General features: G+C 51.8%; 1 protein-coding gene across 1 annotated transcript; it reads left to right on the forward strand.

Moving 5' to 3' along the window:
• The first annotated feature begins 9385 nt into the window (after nt 1-9385).
• On the forward strand, nt 9386-10249 carry C18H19orf33 (chromosome 18 C19orf33 homolog). Its single transcript, XM_061172555.1, has 4 exons — nt 9386-9506; nt 9628-9722; nt 9848-9940; nt 10075-10249. The coding sequence occupies exons 1-4, from the start codon at nt 9485-9487 to the stop codon at nt 10210-10212; spliced, it is 348 nt and encodes a 115-aa protein (XP_061028538.1). The 5' UTR covers nt 9386-9484; the 3' UTR covers nt 10213-10249.
• The last annotated feature ends 78 nt before the right edge of the window (nt 10250-10327 follow it).

Consider the following 10327-nt stretch of genomic DNA (forward strand, 5'->3'; position numbering starts at 1 on the left):
ATGTGCCACAACTACTGAGCCTGCGCTCTAGAGCCCGTGAGCCACAACTACCGAAGCCTGCATGCCTAGAGCCCATGCTCCACAACAAGAGAAGCCACCACAACGAGAAGCCTGCGCACCGCAACAAAGAGTAGCCCCTGCTCACTGCAACTAGAGGAAGCCCCGCATGCAGCAGCGAAGACCCAACACAGCCAAAATAAAATAAATAAAAAATTAATTTTAAAAAAAGGGTAAAAAAATCTTAAAAAAAATTTTTTTTGGTCATACCACACTTTTTTTTTTAATGACCCACTTTGGCATCCATGATTTTTTTTTTTTTTAATTTATTTAAAAATAAATTGGAACAGCTTTTCCGGGCGGCAGGCGGGGAGGGAGGGCAGGCAGCCTGCTGGGTCCGCGCGGCCTCGGGGCCTCGGAGCCCGGGTCCCCGCCCGCCCCAGGGCCCGCCGCCGGCCGAGCCCCGCCCCCCGCGTCTCCATCGTGGGTCGCGGTGGTCGGATGTGCGCCCGGGTTCGCGGGACAGGCGGGCGCAGAGGTCCCTTGTGTTGGCGGGGGTGGCTGCGGCGAGGTTCCGGTACCTCCACGGAGCATCGTGGGTCTGGGGCTGTGGGCGCCACGGATTGCTATCCTCTCCGCACTTTCCCGGCTCTGAAGCCTCGAGAACACGGCTAGGCAGCAGTAGTTTAATGGGGAGTTTGCCTGCTGGGAACTAGGGGCCTGCTGGGGTCTCAGTTCTCGGCTGGCCCCGGAACACGAGGTTGCCAGGTGTGTGACGGCAGCAGGTAGGAGTGACCCGCTGGTGCGGTGATGAGCAAGAAAGGAAGGACAGCGGCTGTTGGCCTGTGAACCTAGGCAAGAATGACCAGCCGACACAGTCCAGACCAAGGTCCGTGCGCCCAGCTCGGTCCTGTGCGTCTGGTCAGTGGAAGAGACCTGCAGGTGTGGCTCTTGTCACTCTAGGACTGGCTTCAGGACAGATCCTGCTGATGCGCCCAGGGCACCGCCCTCAGTTCTCCAGGAGAGCGCGCCAGAGGGGAGCCAGGGGGTGTGCCCGACTCAGCACGGTGGCCACGCACATCCAGTCTGCTGGCAAGGGCAGTGGGCAGCCGGAGGAAGTCATGGCCTTGGGAGTGTCCTGTGATGAAAAAGAACCTGCAGGCTTATCAAATAACTTTGGTGTGGAACGTTGGTGTGTTGAAAAGCAGTTCTGTGTGCTTTTCCCCCCTAGTGTGAATCAGCAGTGCTGAGGCAGCAAGCGGGATACAGAAGTGTGAGCAGAGACCGTCTGGAAGCCCCAGACTCCAGGGAAACTAAAGGTGACAGCCAGCCTAGTGAAGAGGACAGGAGTTAGGGGCGGGGGCGGCAGCCCAGCAGGCGACCCTCGTCTCAGGGCCCTAATCCTGGTTCCAGCCGGCTGGTCAGGGGAGCTGCAAGGTCTTCTGGGCGAGCAGAGCCCACAGTCCTGAGCTGTTCTTCTCTGTGTTTGGGTCATCTCCCCCCATCCAAGGGGAGAAATCTAGATGAGGTTTAAGAATCAGTGCTTTAAGACTGTGGATCTCGGAGCTGAAACCTCGGAAGACAAGTTTTCAGCACAGGGTGTTAAAGTGAACGGAAGGATTCAACCCCTTTTCAAGGAGGGTGTCTCCATGTGGGCAGAACTAGAGAATAAATGGGTCTTGAATAAAAAAATAAAATAAATAAATAAATAAATAAATTGGAACAAAAAGACAATAAGCCCTCCTTTCCTTGACCCTTCGTAGAAATCCCTTCAGGCCAAAAGGCCACATTCTGTACAGACATACCTCCTTTTATTGCAGTTCGCAGATACTGCATGGGTTTTTTCGGTTTTTGGGTTTTTTTTTTACAAATTGAAGGTTTGTGGCAACGCTGCGTTGTCAGATGATGGTAAGCATTTAAAGTATTTTTAAATTAAGGTATATACATTGTTTTTTTAGACACGATGCGATTGCACACTTAATAGACTGTAGTGTAGACATAACTGTTATATGCACCAGGAAATCAAAAAATTCATGTGACTTGCTTTATTGTGATATTTGCTTTGTTGTGGTAGTCTGGAACTGAACACACAATATCTCGGAGGGATGACTGTACATTGGGGGAAAGGCTTGTGTCCATTAGGGCTTAGAAATCTATTCCAGAAGCAATTGGGTAAATACCTCATCCAATTCCCCCCAGCCTCTCTGGTCCATGGTAGACGTTGCTCATGGATTCTGGCATTCTCCCTGCCAAGCCTTCCAGGCAGCCTGGTGCTCCAGGCCCTCACTGTGGTTGACTCAGAGTTGGTGAACAGGTGCCATATCCCAGACAAATTGGGACACCCGCCCCCGTTCTCCTCCCCCCCCCCCCGCCTCCCCAGTGCTCCTCAAGAGCCTGTGGTCCAGGGAAAGAGGGCCTAGACATTGGGAAGAGACTCTCCGCCCACCACCCCCCTCCAGGTGTGCAAGAGCAGGCAGGTCACTTAACTCCTTTGAACCTCCGGTTTCCTCACCTGTAAGATGGGTGGATGTGAGGGTCACATGAGATCATAGATGTCAGGTTGCCCATGGGAAGTGGTGGCCACCTCTGCCCACCTACCTGTGTCCTCGTTCCTCCTTAGTAGTTGGTGGTTCTTCCCTACACCCACCCTGCCACCCCACGAGCAACTCTCAGGTCCACTTATGTATCCCTTTGGATTCAGGAACCTCAGACCCACTGATGCCTCTGGCCTTTCTCTACCTGCTTGAACAAGAGTTGTCTCTCCTTCATGTGAAGGAAAAAAGTAGTGTGTTTGGATTTGAAAAGAAACTGTTGGGAATCACTTCACTTTTTTCGTTGTTTTTTTTTTGCCGTGCCATGTGGCATGTGGGATATTAGTTCCCTGACCAGGGATCGAATTTGCGCCCCCCCCCCCCCGTATTGGAAGCGCAGAGTCTTAACCACTGGACCGCCAGGGAAGTCTGGGAATCACTTTTAAATAATTCTACTGCAGTAGGAAGATCATGAAGTGAATTCTCCTAACACCATCAAGGCCAGTCGAGTTTTCGCAGGTTTTTCATAGTGTACCTTTATATGTTTCTGATGCAGAAGTTATCTCTGTGACTCACTTCTGCCAGAATTTGTCCTGTTCTGTCTTGTGGTTTGGGAGGCCCCGTGGCTCCACTTGCTCCTGGCAGATTGACAGCATGGGGCCTTGCGGCGCTCTTTGTCTGCCAGTGGTGTCTGTCTCCCTTCTGTACTTTTCCGGGTTATGATGCTGCTGTTCCAGTCTGGTCAGCCACCTCCTGCCACGCCACTATGGCCCTTGAAACTAAACTGCCATGCTTTCCACTTTCTAGACCATTTAAAGGCTGACGGTCCTCTTTTCGTTGCAAAAGCTGCCTAACAATAGGCCAGTAGCCAGGGTGTTCAATGGACATTTCATGGCCTTTGTCATCCTCAGAGGTGGAATGGACTTCTAAAAAATCTTCCCCCTAACAGCAAGCCCAGGTTCGCCTGGTTGGTGCACCCTCTGGGTGGCAGCTGACCAAAGGGGGGCCTCAGGAATTAATTCTGGTTCAGCCTCCGAGATTCTTTCTTGGATGACTAGTCCCAGGTCATGAAAACAATGACCACTTGGTCACTGAGTGCCCTGCCTGCCACGTCTCCCTACAGTGGCCCACGTGGTCTCTGGAAATTTGTAAAAATGCTTGTTCCATTCACACCTGACCTTTCCAAACAAAAGGTCTGGGTGTGAGTAGGTGATGATAGAAGAGGTAAAGCTATACCTTCTGGGATGGGAGTCACACTGATTTCGTGTGCTCGGAGGGAGAATAACAACCTGGCACCTGGCAACGGAACACCTCAGACCCCAGGAGGTGGGGGGGAAGGAGGGGTGTAATCAGTGCTCTTTCTGTCCTCTAGATCCAACACTGCAGCCTGACAATCCATCACCTGGTCTGCCTGAGCCCTGCAGCAGGCAATGTGACACACAGACCCAGCCAATCCTGAACCATTCTGCTATACCCGATGCCAACAGCAGCAACGCCTGAATGTGGGCCCCACCCATAGACGTTTACAAACACGTGGACCTGCACAGCCTTGTTCTAATCTGGCTGATAACAAAAGCACACACTTCTGATGCCAAGCAGCTCCGGGCTATGCCATGTATGGCAATTGAGGCTGCAGCTCCTCATGGCATTGCCCATGTGGCTTAACCAAACCAGTGCAGTGGTGTTCCAAGTCAAGTTTAATAACAAATCCTGAACTGGAGTGTCTTGTGCCCAGTACTCTGCGTGTTTGCATGTGGGAAAGAATGAGTCACAACGTCTCTCCATTGGGCATGAGAACCTGCTCTGGGGCCTTGTAATTATTGGCAGTGACACCAAAGATCAACAGGTCAGTCTGAACTCCCTTGTGGGGTTCCTAATGGATAAGAGCCTAGCCTTTGATTACATCCTGGCTGTCTGAAATAAGCCCTGCTTGGTCACAGCTTGATGAGTCCAGGACACTGGATGGCAGGTTGGCCTCATCAACAGGAGTCACTGCTACTTGGAGTCCTGCTGACAGTAATTAAATGCCGTGTGAGACAAACTGAATTTGGTCCCAGCCTCAGTCAAGTTAATCAGAGCAGCTGATAGAATGGCATACGCATGTGAAAATTCATCAGAAGCCAAGAGAGGTGCATTGTTTGGAAAGACAGCCCTCCACAGGGGTCTCCTGCTTCTGCGTGTCTTGCTGGGTGTTCCAAGAACGCACAACCCTGACAGCTGTTTACCTGGGCCTTTCTCAAGGCTGGGTCTGCAGTGACAGCACCTTGAGGGATGAGGTGAGGTGAGGTAATGGCTCCCTCTAGGACAAAGAGCAGGCTTGCCTCCTGTCTGCTATAAGGTGGTGTGTACCCCACGCTCAGCATCCCTCTATTGTAATGCTACCAGTCACCGCATGTGCGGTGTCCATCTGGACCTCCGCTTTGCCCCCATGGGGCAGGGGAGGCCAACACACGGGTGGATGCTTATGCTGCTGCTCTGACAAAGCCTTTTGTCTCTGACTCAGGAGTCTCAAGGCTCCTGCCAGCATTTTGGAAACAGTTACAAGGCTAATTTTAATTTATTAGCTTGTAAATAGAATAAAATCAAGTCCCAAACACAACAGTGAGAGGGGTGAGGCCAAGCTTGGGTTTCCCTAGCTGGGCTGTCAGCCCCTTGGCACCTCCTGAAGGAGGCTCTGTTGAGATTTTCTGATTATTAGTATTCCAGAACATCCAGGGCCAGTGCAGCGTTTCTGCCTTGTGGGAAAAGAAACTGAGTCCCTGCATACTGTGTGCTTAAGGTCATCCATCTCCTGGGATGTGGTTAGGTTCAAAGAAAACATTCCAGAACAGGGATTATGATGTTTGTAGGACTGGGGCACTCTGGCCGTGTAAGCTTCAGGAAGAAGACGAAGCCAGGCCTTCAGCAGTTTCTCTTCCAACTAGCTACGTCAGTCCACAGACGTGCAGGAGCACCGGACCCCCATGGAGGACTGTCTCTTCCAGCACTCCGCTCCTTGGTCCTATACCCCTAAAGTTGGCATCCAGAACTCTCTTCCTAAACTGCAGTGATTAAGTAAAAACTTCAGGGTTGGAGTGACCCTCTGAAGCGTGTCTGCTGGTGAAATGCTGGAGAAAAGGTAAGCTGATCTTAGCAGTGAATGACATGGGGATTGCAGGCCAGTTGGGAACACAAGTCTCTTTTTCCTACAAAGGAGAAGGCATTGCTTATACCCATAGGACCAAGTCATTTTAGGCAGAAATAATGAGGAAACAAGCAGGGGAGGGCAGTGCCATTAGATACCAGGAGCAGGCAGGGCCTGGGGAAGACAGGCATCAGCTGCTGTCTCTGCTTCCATGAGCCATGGAAGATGAGAACTGAATGGCAGGGAACTCACTTTTAAAGAGTAGATGGACATGCCCTTGTCGTAGGAGGGCCCTTGTCTCACCTACGTTTTTCATCCAAGTATTTATGTCCACCTTCCCAGCTTTAATCTCGCCTCCATTTGTAAACCTTCCGGAGTAGGGGAGTAAGGGAGGGACACTTGCTGCCGACAGGCAGTAGTGATAGGCTCCCGTGTCCCATTTCCCTTTCTTCCTTTCAGTAATAGAAGTCCCCAGGTTTTAGTGGGTATGTGGCTGCCCAGCTAGAAACTCGCTGTTTCCCTGTCTCCCTTGCAGCTGGATGTGACCAGGTGTCTAAATCCTGACTGAAGGGATGTGTGCTGCCTCCAGGTCGGGTCCTTAAAAGGAAGTGGTGTGCCCTCCACTTGCCCTTTTCCTTCCTGAGAACCCGATGGTGGGGGCCAGCCTCCCCACAGGCCCAGGGGCGACATCCTGGAGGAATGCAGAGCACCCAGACAGAGGGAGCCCGGTCGCTGGATGATCTTGCAGAGTCACCCACTCACCTGCTCTGGACTCCCACCAGCTCAGGTTTTCGTGGGAGAGAAAAGTGAAGCTCTCTTGTTAAGCCTCTGTCTTCAGAGTCTCTGAAAGCTGCCACATCCTAAATATAATATAGGAGCGAATAACTGGGGGTCTGAAGGACCAGGCCGAGGTCTCCCTGGACCCATTCACTCACTCACCCCACAATTTTATTTAGCACAGCAGTGAAGAACTACTACTTCCTCTCGAGTCTGGAAGGTCTCACACTGCTGTCCCACAACCTACTAGCCCAGTGTCCTACTGTACCTTTTAGGGCTCAACTACATATAACATGGGAATCCTATTGCCAGTTTCTTAAGGAATCATGAGACTGTGTTTGTGAATCATAATAAAAACTAACATTTATCAAGTATCTACTTACCTTGTCCTAGGCACGCTCTGTGCAAAACCATTTACCTTATGAGGTAAGTTCCATTTGACAGAGGAGGACAATGAGGGCCAGACTGACTAACTTAATGGTCCACAGTAAGAACAGTAAGGGGTAGAGCAAGGATTCACCTGTAAGCAGACTGACCTCCAGAACCCAAACTCGTAGCCACTCTAAGCTTGCTCTAACCTGCCGTTACCACACTGCCCGGCATCAGGTAACCTAATTCACCAAGTGATAGGGAGCACCAACTCTGAGTCACACCGTTCCAGGCGCTGAGCAAAGCAACGAAGCTCCCACCCTCCTGAATTTATGTTCTGCCAGGAGAGACAGGAACTTTCTCTCATATCCTGCACACGGTTGTCGGCAAAGCCACAATCACTGTTCACCTCCTCTTCTCACTCAGAGTAAAGACCAAAAATCTTTGATTTACAAGACGTTCCACCACCCACCCCAACCATTCCTCCTCTTACCTCTCTCCCTCCAGCTCTTCAGATACACAGGTACATTCCTGCCTCAGGGCCTTTGCACTTGCTACTCCCTCTGCCTAGATAGGCCTCCATGTGCTTGCATGGCTTGGTTTCTCACCTTCAGATCTGTACTCAAAAAAGACTTCAGTGAGGCTTCCCTGGTAACTCTATCTGAAATCCAGCGTCTCCCAAACATACTACATAGTTATTCCCTGGTCCCCCTTCTTGCTGTAGTTCTCTTCTTAACACATATTACATTTTTTAAAAAAAATAGAGTTCATTGAGTTATAAGTTACATAAAACCCATTTCAAATATACAATTCAGTGATTTTTAATAATTTTACCAGGCGGTGCAACTATCACCATAAATCTGTTTTTGAACATTTTCACCCCCTTCCCCCCAGTAAGATCCCTCATGGCCATTTACAGCTAATCGCCATTCCCACACTCAGCTCCCAGCAACCACTAATCTACTTTGTCTCTCTAATTGCCTTTTCTGAATACTTCATATGAATGATATCATACAATGTGCAGTCTCTTGTGTCTGGCTTCTTTCACCCAGCATAATGTTTTTGAGGTTTATGTAGCTGTAGCGTATGTCAGGAGTTCATTCCTTTTTATTGCTGAATAGTATTCCATCGTATGGACAGATAGATCACATTTTGTATATCTATTCACCAACTGATGGACAGTTTTGTTTCCAGCTTTTTCTAACATACTTTACATTTTGCCTTGTTCCCCCCACTAGACTGTCAATTCCATGGGGCTGGAATTTTTGCTGGGTTTGTTCAGCTCTGTGTCCCCAGAACTTGAACTGTGCTGGACACATTGTAGGTACTCAATAAATATATGCTGAAGGAACAAGTGAGAATAAAGATAACCTCAGAGAGTGGTAAGCAAGGGCTATCTATGCTGGCCATGAAGCAGGGGAAAGGGGATGGAGTGACGAGGCTCCGTGGAGCCAGCAGTCAGGGCAGTCTCCTCTAAGGAATGGACTTTGGAGCAGAGACCTGAATGCACAAGGCTGATTACTGCACGCTCATCATCATCCGGAGGCCTCAGCTATCTGCTCCTGCCTAAATGCCAGCCTTGCCTGCCACTCCTGCAGGTCCAGGCACCCAACTTAGCAGCAGGGATGGGCTGGAGAGAGACTCCCAAGGACTCCTAGCCTCACAGCCATCGGAACAGATGACGCAGGCCCCAACTCCTCCCTGAGCCTAACCTGGGCCCTGCGCAGTGTGGGGAGGGAAGGCTGGGCTTGCCTGGCTGCCCCGTCTGCTGAGTGACCCCCAGGGTGAGACAAAGGGGCCAGGCACAGCCTTGGACTTGAGCTACACTGCCTGGGTTCGAACCTCAGTTCTAGCCTGTTCACAAGGGGCTAATTTTGTCCCTCGTCATCTTAACCGGTCCTTCAGTTTTCTCATCTGTAAAATAGGGATAGCAACCGTAGCTACCTTTTACTTAAAAACCAAACATTATTTTATAAGCACTTACTCCTTGTAACTGTGTGCAGGCATGGTTGTGGGAAACTAATCCATTCGATTCTTACAAGAGCTCCATATGGTAGCTGTCCTTTACAGATGAGGAAACTGAGGCCCAGAGAGGGGGAGTAACTTTCCCCAGATCCCTCTGCTACTAAGTAATACAGATGGGCTTCCAATCAGCAGACTGGTTCCAAGTTCATGCTTTTCACTCAGACACTGCTTCTCACCAAGCCAGAGGCATTGTTATAGTGAGTTAATGTATCTGAAGCCCTTGGAACAGCGGCCCCAGCACGTAGTAAGTACACAAGGAGTGTCAGTATTATCACATAAAACAGAGGGCACGGGAGGCATCCTCCCTCCCTCTCATTTCTTCAAAAGCAAGGACCTGACCCTTTTAGGGGAAGCTAATAACAGCTCTAGCCCCTCAAATCTGCAACTGCCCACACATTCCTCCCCCAGCCCCACCCACCGCTCACTTGCCAAGGCTCACTGGGTGGGTGGTGGTGCGGGGGAGACATAAGTTAACTGTCCACCCTCCCCATTTCCCAGAGGACCAGTTGGGCGGTGCTGGGGAGGGGCCGTGAGTCAGGGCTAAGGACTCTGAACAAAGGTCTCGGGTGGGGCTCCTCAGAACTTCCGGGGCCGGCCCACTGCCTCTCCCCAAGGTCCGTCCCCTGCCTCTGGCCCTGCAGACATACCTTCTCTCACCACCATGGAGGTCGACCTGTCGGCAGGTGCGCTCCTGGGGAGTGGGGAGCTTGAGGGACAGGGGGCCAGACTCAAACCCAGGGACTGCCTCCAACGGGGCATCCCCTGCGCTTGCACTAACGCACCCAATTTCTCTTCTCTCTGCAGCCCTGAAGTCCACCTCCAAGAAGCCCCAGGGGGCAGGCCAGGTGGGAGACCCCAAGCACGCCCCCGCCAAAGTTCAGGGAGCTGATAACCTGAAGGTAAGTCACTTCATTCTTAGGAGGGTGTTTCTGACCCCAGGGCCCCGGTAGGTCTGGGGCCTCCGACATGGGGGAATGGGAGCTGGGAAAGGGGTCCCCGGCCTCACTGCCATGCCTCCGACTAGCATCACCACGGCCACGGCCACGGCCACGGCCACGAGCACGGAACCTCCTCAGATTCCAGCTGCAGCTCCAGCGACTCAGAAAATGAGGCGAAGGTAAGAGGCTTACCCCTCTCTAGAGGGTGCCCGGCGCCCCAGGTGAGGGCGGAGTCCCAGCCAGGAATTCGGGCCGACGTCTCACAGGCGAACCCTCTCTCTCCTCTCCCTCCCCCACCGCCCTCGCCCCACAGCCCGGCGCTGCCGGCTCCGAGCAGCACAAAAGCGCCCCGGGCAAGGTCAAGAAGCCCAAGGTGAAAAAGGAGAAGAAGAAGGAGGAGAAGAAGGAGGGCAAGAAGAAGGAGGGCAAGAAGAAGGAGGCTTCCCACTAACGGGCCTGGTCGGGGCTCATTAAACCTTCTCTCGGCCTCCAGGTTGCCTTTTGTCCCCGCCCCGCCCTTCCCCATCCCCCTTCCCGGACCGGGCCTGCCCCCTGCTGGGCACCGC

Source organism: Eubalaena glacialis, chromosome 18 (assembly GCF_028564815.1).
Source record: "Eubalaena glacialis isolate mEubGla1 chromosome 18, mEubGla1.1.hap2.+ XY, whole genome shotgun sequence".
Taxonomy (NCBI): Eukaryota; Metazoa; Chordata; class Mammalia; order Artiodactyla; family Balaenidae; genus Eubalaena; species Eubalaena glacialis.

Coding starts and splice junctions, on each gene's coding strand:
- C18H19orf33 (XM_061172555.1), top strand. CDS start 9,485: ATGGAGGTCGACCTGTCGGCAG. Junction 9,507..9,627: donor GGAGGTCGACCTGTCGGCAG/GTGCGCTCCTGG, acceptor TTCTCTCTGCAG/CCCTGAAGTCCACCTCCAAG. Junction 9,723..9,847: donor AGGGAGCTGATAACCTGAAG/GTAAGTCACTTC, acceptor GCCTCCGACTAG/CATCACCACGGCCACGGCCA.